The sequence below is a fragment of the Centropristis striata genome, chromosome 16, assembly GCF_030273125.1.
Source record: "Centropristis striata isolate RG_2023a ecotype Rhode Island chromosome 16, C.striata_1.0, whole genome shotgun sequence".
NCBI classification, from domain to species: Eukaryota; Metazoa; Chordata; class Actinopteri; order Perciformes; family Serranidae; genus Centropristis; species Centropristis striata.
In genome coordinates this window covers 10692822-10712644 of record NC_081532.1, presented here as the reverse complement: position 1 = coordinate 10712644, position 19823 = coordinate 10692822, and the positions used below count along the sequence as shown (strand labels likewise).

The 19823-nt window shown below is 40.7% G+C and overlaps 2 protein-coding genes across 3 annotated transcripts in view; one reads left to right on the top strand and one right to left on the bottom strand.

The window, feature by feature from the left end:
- The window catches only part of fndc3ba (fibronectin type III domain containing 3Ba), a 125569-nt gene extending 115559 nt beyond the window's left edge, over positions 1–10010 (top strand). For both annotated transcript variants that reach the window (XM_059354072.1, XM_059354073.1), the window contains exons 25-27: positions 1339–1505; positions 3460–3587; positions 5187–10010. In XM_059354072.1, coding sequence (XP_059210055.1) covers positions 1339–1505; positions 3460–3587; positions 5187–5498 — 607 coding nt within the window. In that variant the 3' untranslated portion in view covers positions 5499–10010. The remainder of the gene's footprint in view (positions 1–1338; positions 1506–3459; positions 3588–5186) is intronic.
- Positions 10011–16000: 5990 nt separating this feature from the next.
- ghsra (growth hormone secretagogue receptor a) lies at positions 16001–17797 on the bottom strand. Its single transcript, XM_059353623.1, has 2 exons — positions 16960–17797; positions 16001–16822 (listed from the first exon to the last, which is right to left on the bottom strand). Exons 1-2 carry the CDS (start codon positions 17795–17797, stop codon positions 16509–16511), a joined length of 1152 nt encoding a protein of 383 aa, XP_059209606.1. The 3' UTR covers positions 16001–16508.
- Between the last annotated feature and the right edge of the window lie 2026 nt (positions 17798–19823).

The following is a 19823-nucleotide window of genomic DNA, read 5'->3' as shown; positions in this document are numbered from 1 at the left end:
TCCTCTTCTAACCCTCTCCCTCCCTCCATCACTGCCTTCTACCTTGTCATTTTCCCATCACCTTTTCCCCCCTCTCTGCCATAACCCCTTTCTCGCTCAGACTTTTACCGTATTCTGCTGAAAAGCTGATAGCGGAGATAAATAACCCTCTTTTTCCGCTCAAACCCCAATTTCTCCCCAACTCACTCTTTCCCTCACTTATCATCTCTGCGTCGGTCCATCAATCTGTCAATCTAGCCAGCCAGAAACTTTTTTTTAGTGCTCCTTTTCATTCGATTTGTGACTACGGCCTGTCAGTATTCGTCCTGTTTGTTTATAAATCACTGCTATCTTCATCAGGGTGCATTCTCGCCTCTTCCCAACAGCTTCCTTGTTTCTTTTCAAGGTCTCAGGTACTTATTTGTCAAGAAAATCCCACCTGAATAAACCAAGCGGCAACCTTGAAAGTGTAGGCGGTGTGAGAGAGCCTTAAACCTGCATTCTTTTTGATGAGCAGCAGAGCAGGGGTCGACTCTGATTGCATTCAGTCTGATTGTATAGAAGTCTATGAGAAAAAAAAAATATATATATACTGTAATATTGAATGGTAAAATCTTTAAGTTATACAGTGTTTATTAAGTATTTTCTTGTCAATTAAAAATAAATATATATGTACATATATAATTTTTTTAAAAGAGGTCTATGAGAAAACTACCCTATTCTGGATTTATCACCTCAAGTGTTATTTTCTTCATCAGTACAATTTTTTTTTAACTCTCTTTATTAATTTTCTCATTTTGAACATAAAACATAACAGTCACACATCCACAATACACATTTACACGTACACAATCACATATAAGTGTTGTTTAAATGATATTAAATAATATATCTCAGTATGAAAAAAACAGATAAAGGGGATTACTTTAAGAAACAAGATTGTACTTATATATGTTAATATACCCAGACATATATACATAAAAAATAAAATAAAAAAGACGGAAATTAAAAATTAAATAAATAAAGTAAATAAAAACATTTAAAAAAAGGGTGAATAAAAGTTATTTCCTTCCAGTGGGGATCATCAGTACAATTTAAGTATCAATGACTCATCCCTTACTGGAAGTTCTGAGCTGTCTCATCTCTCCCTTCCTCTTATATATTCCAAGCACCAACACTTCTTCTTCTCACCTTCACCCCACTCTTCACCGTATCCCTTATCTTTATTCACTTCGTCTTTTTTCCTCACACAGTCCCTCCCTTCTTCTCTCCTTCACCCCTTACTCTCGCTTCACAGATTTCCCTTTAAATTTGTGATTCATTGTCTCTTTCTCCCTCTTCCCTCCCTCCTCTGTCCAGGTTTGTGACCATCTACCGCGGCCCCAGCCACACCTACAAGGTCCAGCGATTGACTGAGTCCAGCAGCTACAGCTTCAGAATACAGGCTATCAGCGATGCTGGAGAGGGTCCTTTCTCTGACACACACACCTTCTGCACCACCAAGTCCGTACCCCCTGCTCTGAAAGGTAAAGAAACAAGGCAAAGTGTGTGTGGGAGTGTGGTTTGTTGCATGCTGCACCCAGGGAGACGGTTGCATCAGCTCTTCGTTAATTCGCCTATGAGTTTATGCATAAATGTCCTTTTCTGTGTTCTTACTAGCTAGTTATAGACTAGAACATCTGTTGCACCGTCCAATCAAAAGAATAAACTTTCTAAACAGGAAGTCACGGTTGTATCACAAGCAAAAATCATAGTTTTGGGCAGTTTTTGTATGGGAATACAGTATATTTTTTCTTTCATTTTTTTATTAGCAGAATATAAATTTTACAATATGCATACAATTTTAAGTATAAATACATTGTAAATAAATAGGAAGAGATAAACAATACTCAGGAATAATAGGTTCTAAGTTGATATGTAATTAATACCCAATCAAAGTATGAAGTGTTAATAAGAAAAAAGAGAAAAATATTAAAGATAAAGACATTTTTTTAAAATTACAATAAAAGATGCTGTTTCAATCCCCCCCACCCTCCCACCCTTCTCCATAGTATGGCACTCCATTTTCTTTCATTTATACAGTTTATTAAGCTCAATTTGAGGGCTAATATTTTGTAAATAAGTATTATTTTGTACGTTTTTGCATTCTGCTAGTTTGCATTTTGAAATTGTAATTCATTAGTGCATAAATCTCTAGTTATGTTGTATTCTTCAGCTCCAGCAGCTTAGGAGTTAGACTGAATGGCCCCAAAGAGGCGACACACTCACAGGACAAGAAAAAGTGTCACATTTGTTTATGTTTGTCTGCTAGAGATGACATGTTTACTGTTGCTTTGCTTGATTGTTGCCTCCAGTAAATGGTCTTTGCTGTAGCCTGGCTTATTAAAGCTACAATAATCACAGTAGAGGGTGTCCTCTCAGGTGATATCAGTGAAAGTATTATGGGTATTGGCAGTGAATGTGCAGCAAGGCATTGACATATCCATAAACAGACAAATAACAGCCTCAGGGGTCCAAACAACTTTAATAATGTTTGCAGTGGGCATGCACTGTCTGAAAGGTTCTCTGCAAATCAGCTTTCATTCAGAACAACAAGAGCAGGACGAGTTGAGACAATGCAATGAGTTCTCTGGTTAAAGTTTAGTAAAATGTAAGCTGCAATTAATGTTTAGAAAGTCAGAATTGAATTATTGTTGTGATGATTTTGTTTCCAGTCTAAAATAGCATTTTAACGCCTGTGAATGTAATAATGTCCAAAAAAGTAATACAAATCTGCAGATTTTAATGCAATAATCCCACAAACGTAATGCATTTTCCACAAATGTATTAGCCGCTGCCTACTACAAATGTAACATGCTGTTTCCCACAAATGTAATAACTATTACGTTTGCAGGGACTTTACTTGGAAGAAATAAATCTGTATTTTGCATCCACGGTCAAACAACAACAACAACTACAACGACCATTATTCATTGCGTTATTACATTTGTGGGAAGTTATTACAATGTTGAAAGTTGCAGATTTTCACTGCCCCACATACATAATAAGTCCCTGCAAACATAACAGTCATTACATTTGTGGGATGAAATAATTTGTGTAGTAGGCAGCGGCTATTACCTTTGATGATAATGTATTACGTTTGTGGACATAATTACATTTACGGGCGTTACAGGCATTATCAAGGATATTATTGCTTCGTCAAACAAAGCAACACACTGAAAAACTGAATTAATTCTCATTAATAGTCTGTTCTCGTTGTTGTGGCTCATGTCTCAGTTAGTCTAAACAGCTATAAACATAACTGCAACCATCACATGGACGCCAGCATTACTTTAATAGCTGGTTAGAAATTACTTTCTCTGTTTTAGTGGGCTCAAATGGGGAAAATCTGTCCATTTGTTTTTAGTTATATTCATTTTCTCCATATGAAATCCTGGCATGTGATTGAAACCGTTGTCTTGCTGCCATTTACTCCAACAGCTCCCAGAGTGCACCAGCTGGAGGGGAACATGTGCGAGATCACATGGGAGACTATCGCACCAATGAGAGGAGATCCTGTGAGCTACGTGCTCCAGGTGCTGGTGGGACGCGAGTCAGAATACAAACAGGTTTGCTTCACACGCACACACACGCACACACACGCACACGCACAGGGCATTTGAGGACGGTGCTGAGACGTCCATAGCCCTGCTTCAATAATTTGGTTCATTCTTAAAGTTGTCGAAGTGTGCAGGACTCCTGGGAGGATGTTTTTTAATCTCCCTGAGGAACAGAAAAATTCAGTTTGCATTGATGCAGAAGGGAATACAGATCACTCAACCACCCACACACCTAGGCACAAATTTGCACATTGAAGAATTAAACACACACATCGCAGACACTCCCTCTCACACACACACTTTGTCTTCCATGCATTGAGAGATAGAGCATTCTGAAATTGAAGGCAATCTGCAGTGCCAGCAGTATTTATTGAACGGTATTGAAGGATTTTAATGAGAATAACAACACAGGAACAACTGGAAGAAAAAAAAAAAAAGATTTTGGCTGCACTTGGAAATCTGGGATTGGTTGGCTTGCAGTTGGAGCGATGTGCACACTCGTAGACTGCAGACAAAGAGATATTTGTCTTCAGGGACGTTTTACTCTCCGTTATTGAATTACTGAATGGCTGGAGAGAAGAACTGCTGATACACACCAGTGGACAAAACCGCAGCTGTGTGTATATGTGGGAATGTATATTTGCTCATTTCATTACATGAACACACATCAGCTGTCAATACAAATCTGTGCTGCTGCTTTTCAGATGTTTGTATGCTTCCCTCTCTGCGTGTTTCTTTTTTGTGTAAATGCACATTGAGAACAGCAGATTCCATTCATGCATAAAAGAAAGAGATTTGGGAAGAATCAAACAAAAAATCAATGCACCTTTGTGAAAAACACACACATTCACGCACGCTTAAGTACCACCTGTGGCCTGAGGAATCATGTGCCAGCTGCTCTCACTGTTCTGATCCGCAACAAGTCAAGGAAATTTTGCTATGACAAACCACAATTTGTTTCAAGGGGCTTAACAATCTCAAAACCATGACATGGACAGACAATAATATTCCTATAAAGGCACAAACCCTGCTGAGCAGCACCAGCTATAAGCCAAGGCTTTTCATGTTGTTCTTCTTCAGTTACAAAATGGACAAGAAGGTGGCCTGAAAATACTGAAGTTGATGCCGCGTCCTTGAGCTGCATTGCATTCTAATATAATTGTCATTTTACGAGTCAGTCTTTGGAGTTGTGTATGTGTACATAAAATGAGCAAATATGTGTTCCTTGTCTTACCCAAGGACATTTCAGCAGGACAGACTGGCCATTACAGGATACGCTTTGTGACTTTTTGTCACCTGACAGTTATTTTTTAAACTAATGCTTGCTCTGCAACCCTTTTATAGTGAAGTAGTTCTTAAGTGAAGTTTATTTTTACGCCATTTCCTGAATGTAATGTATACTTTGATAATGGATAAATGAGGTTCACTGGAAGTTAAATGAATGTCATGGGGTAGGACTATAGACTGTATAAAAGAAGTGGTTGTAGGTAATAAATCAATCAATCAAAAATATATTTATGTGTGCTCTTTAATGAGAAAAAACAGAATATGCTTACTAGTATATGCTTTCATAAGCTGAGTGTTGAACTTTCTACTTTCTCTTTGCAGGTTTTTAAGGGAGAGGAGGGCGTGTTCCACATCTCTGGTCTCCAGGGCAACACAGACTATCGTTTCCGTGTGGGCGCCTGCCGCCGTTGCCAGGATTCGTGCCAGGAACTGTGCGGACCACTGAGCCCCTCCTCCTTGTTCACGCTGCGTCGCCAGGAGTCGGCGTCATCGGGAGAGCTGTGCGCCGTGGAGTCGGGCAAAGGGGCGGGCCTGATCTCCAGCGACGAGCGCTTTGCGGCACTCATCGTGTGCGTGTTCGCGGGCTTCTCCATCCTCATCGCCTGCTTGCTACAGTACTTCTTTATGAAGTGAGGGAATTTTAACTATAGGATAGAAAGAGAAAGCAAAATCACAGAGAAACTTTAAAAAAACGTCTATGAAAGAACCGAATGAAATCAAAACAAACACTTGAGATGTACTTCTAAGGCTATGTATGTGTTTTTTTAGTCAAAGTATCGATTCTGGCTTTCCTCACCTTGTCGTCCTCTGCGTTCACTCAGTTCGGTCTCATTACTCTCTACATCTCTGTTGTCTTTGTATCATCGTCTGTCTCATTTGTTAAGGATTTCTGTCGAGGGAAGCCTTGTCTTAGCTGTACCTCGGTTGGGAAAGAAAACTGATAATCAAGCCTTAAAATAGCTGTGAGCAAAGCAGTTGCTCCTCAGACTGACTTGCATGTTTTATTTTGTATCTTTTTAAAACATATTTGATTAGAGAACGTGTATATTTCTTGACGGTCATTGCCTTACTTTTTTTGTTTTTTTTTCAATGTGTAATTTGCTTTTTTTTTCTTTTGCTGCAGTCTTTATTCATTTCAGCCATATTCCAATGTAGGCCTACAAAGCTTTAGCCGGTCATACCTTATTATTTGGTTTGTTACAACTCTACAGACTGTCAGTCGACTCATGCAATCTGCACCTGCTCTCACACGCACACGGACTGACTGACAAAGACTTTCGTACACATACACGCACGCACACACGTACAATCACACTCATGCAATGACAGCGAGAAACGCACATTTCCTCCTAAGAAGTCAATCGCATATCTGCTCAGCTTTTAACATTCAATCACTCACTCATTCAGCTACCAAAGTGATGCAATCCATGTGTGGTGTAAGATGCTGCTATCCTGTGATTTTATTATATCTAAGAAAGAATGGAAAACCAGTAATCTAATATATATACACACAATATAAATATATATTATAACAAATATCTATGATGCTATAAAAAGTGATGTAATATAAGTGATGGCAATGTAAGGTCTGAAGTACAGTGTGAAGGGGGAGGAGATGAATCTAGGTGCTCGCAAACAGCAGCTCTGAGGTCAGTTCAGCAGCTCGAAGGAGCCCTTAAACACTGGTCTTGGATCAGAATATGAACCCTCGTAGGTAATCGAATGTTGGGCGTAAACTGGCTCTAGCGTTTAGGAAGCCGGGCTGGGATTGTGTTTGGCTGCAACTTAACAGGAACGGGCTGATGAGAGCATTTGATTGGCCCTCGCTCAGTCCTTTCCATATTCTACCATCTCAAGTACCATTGCTCCAGCCTAAGTATCTGTAGCTTTAGTAGCGATATGCCCGTTAGACCCAGAGGTGCTAACAGCCTGCCAGCAAGCTTCTCGCGCTTCTCAGAGCTCCGTGTGTTAACCAGGAAAGCCATTAGGAGTTAGCTTGAGCTTTATTCCCCCCCTTCCCCTCCTGAAATTTAGCCCGTCGCCAGCCAGAGCAGTGCTGAAGCTGTAGTTTCTCCTTCCAGCTAGTCTGTGAATCGATACATTTGAAGACTCTTCTCCTCTTCTCTCCTCCTCTGCCCATAATTATCTGTAATTACCTTTTGCTCTGGCTGCTCTTCTCTTGCTTTCGATCCATCCCATCTTTCTGCCAATGCACTACTCTCTCTCTCTCTCTCTCTCTCTCTCTCTCTCTCTCTCTCTCTCTCTCTCTCTCTCTCTCTCTCTCTCTCTCTCTCTCTCTCTCTCTCTCTCTCTCTCTCTCTCTCTCTCTCTCTCTCTCTCTCTCTCTCTCTCTCTCTCTATTAAAAGGTGCTTTATTGACATGTAATCAGAGCAGTAGCAAGTCTGTGGTCTCTCCTCAGACGGATATGTTCTCTGGGGACTTGAACTAATGTTCACTAACCAAACAAGCCTTTGACAGAACACAACTCAACAGAACAGGGCATTCTGACACACGTTAACGCCCCCCGCCCCCCCCGACTCACTCCTGAACCCCTTTTTAATCCCAACCTGAAAAACAAAGCCAAGGTACAGCCCACTACATACTCTAATGATCCAAAGAAGTCACCCTGACCTGCTTGATTAATGTGTGACATGTCTATTTTTCGTCAGGTGGGGTGCAGGGGGAAGAAGGATTGGGTGGGGAAGGGGGGGTTATGGAAGAGCAGCGTGGGCAGTCGCCTCGCCGCTCCGCTCTGATTGGCAGCCTGTAACGTACCTCAGGGATAAGGCCTTACAGAGGGGAGATCTAATCCTGTCATCCCCATCGCTGTCATCATCGTCATCATATTAGCCTCTCTTCCTCCATTTCTCTGTCTTCCTCTCTCCCCCCCCCCCCCCTCTCTCTATCTATCTCTCTCTCCCTCTTTCATTTTTTGATGCTGTATCTTGTCCTCTGTCGATGCTGTGCCTTGCTCCTGTATGTGTCAGTAAGCAAAGTGGTTTACTAGCTCAAAATACCTTTGCCAAAGTTGATGGGAAAGTTAAGGTAGAGTTCTTTTCTAGGTTTTATTTATACTATATATTTGCATACAGTACTTTACATGCCAATTACAGTGCAATCTTCATTTATTTATTGTTTAAAGATTAAGAGACAAGTGTAGTTATATACTAATTTTTTTCCTTGTAGCATGTTTTTTTTTCTTTTTTTTTTTTTAATGGATGTATGTTAGATTGTATGATTAAGGCCAGCATTCCTTATCTCAGTAACCCTTTAAGTATTTCTCTTACAGCTGTTGGGAACCTGTAGCTCATCAGTCCATGCATTGCAGTTATCATTGCCATTTCAAACATGTAACCAAATGTATTTTTGTTTTTCATCTCCTGTTGCGGCCGTGCACAGCCGAGCAGTTCTTGTAATGCTTAGAGAGACATGTAGCAAAGCGAGGCCTTAGGGTCAGTTCAAGTCATCTGTATTGGGATAAACGTTGCTGCCTTTGGCTTTTTTTTCCTGATTAGTGTTATAATGAAGCTTCTGATATCTTTTTACTGTTTTATTGCCAAAGCGCAGGCTTCTCGTGTCCACTAGATGTTGCGTTTGCAGGCGTCTAAAGGGTTCTGTGATGTTCTTCTGTAACGACACAGCATTACGATTATTATTATTGTTATTATTATTCTCTCAAAAGGAAAAAAAAACATTAACTTGATCTGTGATTATGCTTCTTTTCATATTATCTTTTATTAATTTTGTTTTGTAAAGCAAAATGTGCCATTTTGAAATGTGTAGCCCCGTTTGGAGGAGAGTTTTTAACACAACCTGAATTCACACTGAAAGGTTAAAAAATAAAGGCAAAAACAATCATACGATGATTTCAGGCAGATGATGACAATAATAATATTGACGATTCCTTGTTCAGGTTAGTGCTGGTATAGCAGTAGTTAGTATTTTGTATCCAGTATTTTGCTAAGAGATGATATACAGAGATATCTATAGAGCTATAGAATGAGATGGTAATACATTATGACTAACAGAGTTGAAGCACTTTTTTTATGCCGAGCATTAGTCTTGATGAGGTTAATATGAGCGAGAGGAGACACGAGGTCCATCGCTCTGTTCCAAACACTACTGCCAACCGCCGTCTGTTACATTCATTGGCATTATTGTGTCGTTGGCGTCACTGTGACATTGCATTACTGGAGCACGGTTCTGTTCTGCTTCTCAAAAGGGCACCCTGCTCCCCGCAGATGCAAACTAACGGCAACAGAGAAGGTTCATATAGGGAACGTGGTTGCTTTCTCAGACGTGCTCGTGGTGTGTCTACATAGCCTGTGACATTGTAGTCGACAGGTAATATGTGAGGTGTCCTGTCCTTAACCCCCCCCCCCCCCCCCCCCGATGTTATGTTGCCCACCCACAGCCCCCGATTCCCCCTTTTGAAGCCTTAACGCCCCAATGGGAGAGCAGAGGTGTTTGGCCGAGCTCAGGCCAGTCATGTTAGTGTTGTAAAGTTAACACGGTGTTAACTGAGAGGCTGTGTTTTTGTGGGCAGGGTACTCCCTTTATGTGCTTTTGTTGTTTTTTTGTTTTTTTTTGGTTATTTTCAAATGCTGGTAATTTTATAGACACCCCGCCCCTCCCCCGCCCACCCTGCAGGTCCTGCACATTTGGCGGGAATGTCAAGAATGAGAGACATTTTTTTTTCTCCCCAGCAACACCCACGTCTGTGCCTTCTGATCATTTTATTTTTTTCTTTATAATTTTTTTTATTTTTATGTTTTGTACGTTTTACAGTAAGTAGAGAATTTTGACTGAGAATTTGGCGATTTGACAAACGTACAGAGACTCACAGGTATTTAACTATTTTTTAAGCAAGACAAAAAAAGAAACATATTTTTACCTCACGATTTAAAAACAAACATTCCAATGTTGTCATGGTCTACGAATTGAGAAAAAAAAAGAAATTCATGCATTTCTTCTTGTATTGTAAATGTTAGACAATTTCATATGCATTATATAAAAGAAACTGCCATATCAATTTTAATGTATAGATTTTTGCAAATACTACCCTATGTATGTAAGACGTAACTGTATCGGTAGCGTATATATAATATATTTATGCCCAATAAATGTTTTGATTTTTTTTCTGACTTTGTTTGCACCTGTATGTTTTATTGTGCACCGTGACTATGGTCTGTTGGTTTGTATGGATCTCTTTTCTTCAAGTAAAAACATCAGATTCTGTGTCATACAATAGCTATAAGGACAGATATTTGGTGTACAAAATAACTGGGGTCATAGAAGTGCCATTGAGTGACTTCTTTTTTTTTTAAATAAAAAATTAAATAAATGTGGAAATATTAAGAGGAATGAGTAAGTGAATAATAAAGACAAGTAATTAAATCTAAAAGAATAATTCTAAGCATTTAATTTATTTTCACATAAATTTGGTAATTAATTTTTCTTATGTATTTATGGAAAAAAATATTTAATACATATAAATTCTTTATATATAAATTTCCTCTGTATACTTTTCGTTTCCTTGTTGCTTTCCCTTTTGGCTATTGCTTTTAATTTTCACTAATGCTTGGGAAACATGATATAAAAATGAACAATTAAAGGAAAAAATTGAATTATATTTAAAATATATATTTCCAAATATTTTCTTAACTTTCTTTAAATCTATTTTTACAATTCCAACTTTATTTTTTATTCTTTTACAGATTTATTCGGTTTTACGGCAATGCTGACTCCATAACTAACAGTGCAGTGAATGTGGAGAAAAAAAGAAAGAAAAGAAGAAAAAAACACTGTTTTACTGACATTTACTGTTGTACAGCACTATTGATTTCTCAAGATTTAATAAGTAAGAGAATGATGATTGTGCTTTCATCAGATACACATTAATGTACTGCTGTACACGAAGCTGAGTATCAATATTTATAATATTACAATTTAAAGTATGATTAATAGTCTGAATTACATTTCAAAGCAGTTGTAATTCTTCAAGTGAACCACATTTTAAATGTCACAGATGCCATTAAAGTAATTAAAGACAGTTCTGTCTTTTGTCTCACAGTTTCAAGGATGAAGAGTGAGTGCTTGAGTGTCCATTTAAGCTGGGCTATCAGTGAGAAGGTGTGTTAATGCTACATTTACTCCCCAGTGTCCTCAATAGTATTGAGTCTGATAGCCGAGAAGAGTAAATCACACTATCATCCCCTGCTGCCCCCTGAGGGCGTCCAGAGAGAGTCTGCTGCACTGAATGCTCAATATCTCTCACCCTGCAGCCACCCAGGGACAACAGGGGAATAACAATGTTTTGACATTTACTGTAAGCTTATTTTGGTGTGTAGGTTCGTTTAAAGTGGTGTAAAAATTGATTAAACTAATAAGAGCTACGTCATTCAGTAAGCATCAAGTCGTTTTAGTGTGACTTACTCGCCAAGATACAATTTAAATGACTGAATGTGGTAAGTTCTGCAGTGTCAGATGCACCAATTCTGGTGCGATCAGCAACAAAAAAATCCAATCAGCTGCTGTCTTGGGGGAAAAACCCAAAGGAGAAGAAATGTAATGGACCTCTGTGGCTGGGTTATCTACAGTTAGGGACAATAGTCTGCAAGTTATCAGCCTGATGTATTGCTTCAGGACCATGAAGAGAAATCAGCCTGTCAGACTTTTTACCAGATGATGTAATGGCAACAAAAAGGGGGAAAAACAGCTGTGTACTTCTTGAAGAACAAAGGGGATGAGGCAATTGACTCATAAACTTACATTATAAAAGGAAGAAAAACTTGAACTGATTGTTTCTGATACAGCAAAGCAGGGCCCTGAGATCTGCTGTAAAACAGTCCAGGCTTCTGGTTTGTTGGTGAATCATTATAATACCATAGCATTACTTTTGATGTCTTCTTTTTAAATCACAGACCACCACATTTTCTAGGATATCTCAGCAGCTATTGGATGGATTGCCATCACATTTTGTACATTAATGCTCCCCCAGAGGATGAAGGCTATAGACTTTCGTGATCCACTGACTTTTCCTCTAACACCATGCTTTTAGGTCAAATGTCTCAATAGCTATGATATGAATTTCTGATCGTGGTTTGGTTTGAAGTGAGCATGTTTGGTACATTACTTAACTTACTGTAGGTACATAATAGGCGTGTTTCCATTAGGTACCTTTCCCTCTAGTGCTCTGCTATGGGTGTGGCTTGGGAGAAAGGATCTGCCCAAGATCCACCCAACTTCACCAGTTAGCTGCTCAGATAGCGGCTCACAAATTACCTGCCTGGGTAGGTACTTTTCTGAGCCACTACTGAGCTGTTACTAACTAGTGGACCCTGCTTGGATACAGTTGAGGTGTTTGTAAGTGATTTGGGATGGCACCTGGTACTCGTTGAGATGAGTAGGAACGAGTCTCCAAAAGTCTCCAAAAACACCAGAAAAAGTTGCTAGATTTGTCGCTAGTTGCTAGAGGGGTCTGAGTAGTCTATAGCAACAGGCGCTAAGTTAGCAACACTGCTTGCCACGTCGGTCTGTTGTCACATTCGAACTCTGTTGGTTAGCCGCTACAAAAGTACCTGTAGGCTATGGGAACAGAGGCCAAGGGGAACTAATTAGTGGGCGTAGCCAAAATACTTACGCTTTGCAAAAAGTACTCAGGGGAAACACATCTAATGTAGACTATGTTAAGTACATTGCAAAAGTTAACTGACATTCTGATGTTAAAATAACTCAATGTTGACTTTGGTTCCACATGAAACACAAAGTGTAGTCTCCTGGGTCAAAGTTCTGTGTTTGTTTGACCCGCTGTGTTAGCATGCTAAACACGAAGCTTAGATAGTGAATATGTTCAATGTTACATCTACTTAACATGTCTCAAAGCAAAGCTGTGCCAAAGAATAGCCTCATTAAGCAGCTAGCATGACTGTAGACTCTTAGTCTTGTTTTTAAATAGATGCTTCCTGCAGGATATTTTGTCACAGTCAGAAGATGGCTCCAGAGATAAAACTATGTCTGTGCAAGGTCCCAGCAGAGCTGCTCGGGGATTCTGCACCACCACAGACTCATCAATAACTTTCAAGTCTGCACGGGCCAAGACCCCTGTTGAACATTTCTCCATGCCCACACACAAAGTTCAGCTTTCATCAGCGTGCACAAGTACATGCAATGTGTACATGCATGCATCAGCTTGCACCAGTTTAACTCTATCATCTAGTCACAGCATGTACCAGCTGTGTGAAGTGGCCAGTGCGCGTAAAGGCACACATTAATATAGACTGAAATAGATGTTGACTCCTCTTCAATCCCCACCTCCTCCTCTTTGTCTAAAGGTAATTTATTCCCTGTTCACTTCACAGCCCACGTCTAAATAAACTATCATGATGTCTGACTCATTGATTAAAGCTCTCTTTGTTCACCTTTTGTTTTATTGTCTATTTTGATTGCACAGTTGTTGTTTTTTTAATAGGGACCTCTCATCCCTGTTCTTTCACACCTCTCCCTCTGCCTCTCCTCGCCCATCATCCACCCACTAAGCACCTTTAATAAGATACCAACCCAGCTTTTATTTAATTCATCCACTCTTCAGTGTTTTCATACTTTCACAAAAATCTGCCGAACATGTTGCACTCTGACTGTACTTTGGGTGTTTTGATTGGGTACCTGATGTTACCTCAGAGGTGAGTGGGGGTTGTTTTGGGCCCTGTGTGGCATCAGAGGGCAGAGGCTGCTGTCTTTGAAGCTGTCTTAGGTAATGGGGTGACGCTGTGCCTTGTGGCCACAAAAATACACCCCAGGCTGAGATGAGAGAGAATACACTGCTGTGTGTCTGTGTTAAGATTGCAATCTATTGACTGGTGTTACACTCCACTGACACTTACATAATTTAACGGGGTATAACAGGGTCACATGGGGACGATTTGGGGAAGATTACAGGCACTGTCAAAGTGTGGCATGCATCTCTCAGTCCACTCTGTAGACTTTACTTCAGTGATGACTATTGTGGGTGGAAGGCAAGTGTTAAGTGGTCTGTTAGTTTCGCAATCATCTGGGATTGCAATTTGAATCTCATACCTACTGAGAGACAAAAAGCCACCTGATTGCCAAGCGTGTGCACACAAAGAATACAGATGTTGTTTTGAAAAGAAAAGCAAAAAAGAATTGAGTTTTTTCCTTTTTTTTTTATTTGAACAAGACTTCGACAGATACATTACCCAGCAGGAGATATTCACAGACATCTTCAAAAATAGGAAAATATGAATCAATTTTTACTCTTTTAGTGAGTCAATAGTATGTCATGACATCAGTATGTACAGTCAGAAACATTTATCAACAAAGATACATTCTTCAGAAGCCAGGAGGCCGTGTTTTTGAAATCCAGTGCGGATAAGTGGAGGCTGCTGCGGTGATTTGGGCTGCTGAAACCATCTGAGTGTACAGCGTTGAGTGTTAAGCATTACAAAGCATCTATTTACATGGTAAAGCAAGCACAACATCATTACTTATAGACTGATCTCTCTGTTCAAAGGGGTGCATGATACACCTTACAAAATTTTATTTTTCCATCTGATGCTTTGTGTTATAGATATTTAAAGGAAAGGCTTTTGTATAGGTTGGCACGTTTGGCACATTAGGATGGTTTTGTTTCAGTTCAATGCACTGTAAGGTCAACCATGCAGTCCTTCATTCAAAGCAATTTAAAAAGCAAACTTTCAAAGCAAACCAATGTTAAGTTAAGTAAGACATATATAATATAACTTATGTTGTGCGTGTTTCATTTTACCATCCAAGAGGTCACTCTGCCTGTTAACACTGAACAGTTTTCAGAGTTGGGCTGCAACTAAAAAAAGATCTTCATTAACAATTAATCTGCAGATTATTTTATTGATCAATCAATTCATTGTTTGGTCCATTAAATGTCTGAAAAAAACAAAAATGTCCATCCCAGTATTTCAAAGTGCAATGTGATGTTGGAATTAGGTAGGAATTACCCATATTTGAGAGGCTGAAGAAATTTTTTGATAATCTTGCATGAAAAAAAATACCTCAACAAATAATTGATTATAATTGTAATGTGGGGGATTATTTTTTCTTGACTTGTTGCAGCTCTATTAAGGAGTGTAAAACAATTCATGCCAAAGATTAATCAATAGAGCAGTTTATTCTGCAGGTTTACTGCTCTTGTCCTTTAATGAATGTTTTTATGAATGGTGAAAATGTAAAATGATTTAACATACCCAACATTGAACATTGCTTCAAGTAGCATCTTGTCAAATCAGATAAATGACAAATGTGCTACATGTGTTGAGTCAATGCAGAGATGAGCACATTGTCCCCACACAGCTGTCATAAAAACAGCTCTGGACTGTGTGTTGCATTAAGTTAACTGACATCAGCACACCTGAGATAGCTGAAAGCAACAGTGTTTCAATGGTGCACAGTTCACAAGACTCAGAAAGCTGAGGCGTTTATGGCCACTGACATGTTGGTTTTTACAGTAACACTCAGCTTTCTTTGTCTAATGCACCAAACTGAGGCTTATTCTACTTAATTCATTCTTAAATCTGCACATGCATTTTTTTTTCAGTTTAAGCAGATTTAGTTTAAGTAGCAAGAGCCTGCAGCTCGAATAATGTTGACCATTTAACAATAATGAAGTATACTTACAAAAATTTGAGACATAATGATCAGGGGTGTCACAATTCTCTAAATCCACGATTCAATTAGACTTTTGATTTAAAATTGTCGATTGTGCTTCTTAATTTAAATAACTAAATTGTAAAACTCATTTCAATTGATTGTGACACCCATAATAATGATACATACTAATGATACAATGAAACCCACTGCTGTGCAGTACATGGCAACACAGGAATATTATTTTTTTCATTCAGGGACTGTACCCAAATCCCATTGGTCCGTCTTGGCAGCATCAACACAGCATGGACTTAAATTTCCAAGATACAGGGCATTCAGCATGTCAAAAATTAATAACAGTGACATTTACATATCCACACTCTCACAAACAATTCCCAGAAATCACATCCAAAAGAATCACACTTGGCACACAATACACACATGCACATGCACACTCTCTCTCTCTCTCACTCACTCACTCACACACACACACACACACACACACAGCACTTCTGCCCCTCTCTGAAGGAGTACAGAGCAGTGCCACAGGTTCTACAGTGCTTTCTTTGTCATCCAGAGTATGAATACAATATAAGGCAATATTGTAGATGTGTATCATATTTATATGTGTGCGTGTGTACGGGCACGCGCGCCCCTGTTTTGCTCACATTTGGATCAATACAAGCACTTCAAGCTGGTGTGTATTTTGCACTCCACCAGTGGTGCTTTTGAAATGCAGCTGAGCGTGTTATATGAATACTGAATGGCACTTGCTGAAATAATCCAACAAGACAATAAACAAAAAGTCGAAGTGCGATTGGTGCATGTTGATAAAGCGGAGGCTTGCAGCTGTGTGTGGCTCTCTTCTGCTTCTTTTAGTCCCAGTCACATAAAGGCAAGTCCCGCAGTCACGTAGCTACAGAGCAGTTTTTCTTCGGCCTTTCAGAAATAATGGCTTTTAGATCAGCGTTATCAACATATGACTGATTTTTACAGCCGTTTGTTTAAAAGCTGACTGTGGATTCAGTCCAGACATTTGAGCCGTCTCCCTTCATGGTGCTGGCTGTGCGGCCTCGTGCTGGCTGGCTGTCAGTCAGGCCGAAGAGGCGCGCTGCTGCGCCCCGGTACTTCCAGGACATGATGTTATAGAGGATGGGGTTGATGGCGGCACTCAGGTAGAAGAGGACCACTGACACCAGACTGCAGTACTCGGACAACACAGACAGTAGCGGAGAGGGAGCGTCCAGAGAGCGGAACTGCAGGTAGCGACCCACGTGGAACGGCAACCAGCACAGGACGAAGGCCAACACCACTACCACTGAAGGAGGAGTGACAGGAGAGGGTATGGTGGAGAGAGGAGAGAATTAATAAACAAGCATAAATCGAAATATCTTATTTTATCTTACTGTGTATGTCAAAGTGTGTATGCGTAATTTGCGCGCTCTCCAAACTTACCCAGCATCTTGATGGTCTGTCTGTTGCTTTTGTCCCGGTGAGCCACACGGGAGTTGATGGTTGTCTCTCTGTGTCTCTGCCACAGCCGTCGGCCAATGAGGCTGTAGAGTACTGTGAGACAGAAGACCGGCATGAAGAAGAAAACAGAGCTCAACCACACCATGGCTCCCATCAGGCCAGACTCCACTGCGTAATGCGTCATCTTACACTCCCTGGTGTCTCCTGCCTCCAGGAAGAAGCCAGTCTCATTCATCTCCGAGCTGAAATCTGGCCCCATGCTGTCACGCTCCACTCCCACCATGACAAACACAGGTCCGGCGCTCAATAGAGACACAGTCCAGAGTAGAAGAATCAGGCCACGCACCCGCCTTTTGGTAACCAGGGCCTTGGCGCGCAGAGGGAAACAAATCGCCATGTAGCGCTCCACTGAGAGCGCAGTGATGCTCAGGATGGTGGAGTAGGTGCAGGACTCTGATACGAATTGAAAGAGCTTGCAGAGTGCAGCCCCAAACCGCCAGGGCCTGTATCTCCACATCCGGTAGAGGTCTAGGGGCATACAGAGGAAGATGAGCAGGTCAGATACGGCCATGCTACACAGGTAAAGGTTAGTGGTAGTTCGCATGTCCCGATATTTACTGACCACCAAAATGGTCATGACATTCCCAGTCACCCCGATCAGAAACAGCAGCGTGCAGGCGATGGTGATGGCCGTAAGGAGAGGGATTGAGTAGTAGTTAAGAGGAGGCAGGCCGAGGTCAGCGTCCTGTGTGGCGTTGTGAGTCTCCCCCCAGCTGCAGTTATGGGAGAGGCACTCCGAGAGATTGGGCCAAGAGGGCATGCTGTCGCCGCGCGGTTATTCACGGGGCCGTGCCTGGCCCTGACTGCTTAAGGCACCCCGGGTCTGGGACTCATCACGTCCCTTTGCGCTGTCCTTGTCTCCCATCGTCAATGTTTGAGCTGCGGAGGTATTGGTAATGGTCTGCAGCCGTGCGTAAAATTGAGGTCCTTGTGCGCGTTCCAAACAATCTTGTGCAGGGAAGGTGAAGGTGAAACAAGTCACAATTCTGAGTGGAAAAAGAACCTCTGAGATCCTCCAGGGAACAGTTACTCCTCTCCAGAGTCTAACACAGATATGAGGCTATTTTAGGTCGATCTGAATTATCCACCTACCCACATCTGCAACGCGCAGCCTAAAGTGGTCCAGCAATGTTTGTTTCTGAAAGTACTTGTTCAAAAGAGTAGGCGTGTTACAAAACAATTTACATGTTGTATATCTGTCAGCACATTACCAGCCGAAATGAATGCGGAGGTGTATTCTCAAAACAGCAAGAAAACAACAGCACAAACATCTAGAGAATATATAAAAACTTGAAGACAAGTTATCTCCCGCGTCCTTTCAGCGAACTCCACCAGCAGCTGGGGAAAATGAAACATGAGAATCCTTCAAAAGAGTCCCAAAGAGTTCCCATCACCAGCAGCGCGTCCCTGTTTGCGCGTCAGACAAAAACAAAACAGTTGATCTGTAGACGAGATGCACCGTGCACCATGTGATGGTGAGTCAGAGGCTGGGTCGAAATGATGCGGCAGCCAGCGGTGAACATCTGCCCTGGAAAGGGCACCGGCGCTCAGCCAAACACAAACGGATACACAACAACCACAGTGAAAACAAATACTACACGACGGAACGGAGACAGTTTAATAAAAGTCACAAACACCAGAAAGGAACGACGCATCGTCAATATAATCATGCAAATTGGACTAATAAGTAGAATAAAGTAGTTGGAAATGAGAAAGAAATTCTCCCTGGATTTTCAAATCTGCTCCTCTAGTTTTGGTGCATATCCAGTGTGATGATCCGGACTCCCAGTGAGCAAAACATCATATACAGGTGAGGTGGTGTTGCTCAAGGGACCGTGATGTAGGGGTCTACAGTGAATCCAGTGCTGCAACGCCACCTATAGGTACTTTAGAGTAGTGATCACTGGGGGTTAAAGCTCACCAGAAAATGTGTTTACCAAGACTGGTAGAACATAGTATTAAAAAAAAGAGCAGTGACCTTTCAGAAACTCTTCCAAATGGGAGAATGTCCTGAGTTTGACTTTAAGAAACCACCTGCTCCAAAAGTGTAGCTTCTGTACTGTTCATCCAAGAAGTAAAGTAAAAAAAAAAAAAAGAAACTTTCCCATAGGGATCAATTCAGTCATCATCATAAAATGATAAGACCCTATCTGGCTTTTGCCCCCTAAAATGACATATGATATTCTGCAATTATTTTTAGGAGGCAGTTTTTGTCCAGTGGGATCAAATCTTTGATACTAAAAATCTTAGAAGTGCACTCTGCCCACATAAAATCATATAATTCCATTGCCACAAGGAGCTTAAATTGCATTATAGTCAGTCTGATGCCCGGATCTAATCCAAAACTCCAATTTGCCCACTGCAGAATGGGAACAGGAGCCATGATGTGGCACTAAAGTGCACACCATTCCATTTTCAAAAAGAGTTTGCATAATTAGCAACATGTGTCAAATCCTGCTCCTGGACAGTGTAGAAACAGTTCACAACTGGTATCGTACAGATCATCCGTGATGGTGCATCTGTCACTTTTTCTTCTGTGATCTCAGAATTACAAATATAGTTGAGACAGTTTACCAGCTTTAAACTAGTTTCTCTGGATATGGTAACTTCCTGGAGTGTTGCCATGTTTGTTATTTACATCCTGAATCTTGTATTTCTCTGTTGTGACTTCTCTGGTGTGCCCTCTAGTGAAAACCTCCAGTAACACGATTAAACAGCAAATTATCTCCAGTCTAACATAAAGGCTAAGTTGTAAAACTTTAATTTTATGTTTTTTTTGACTGATT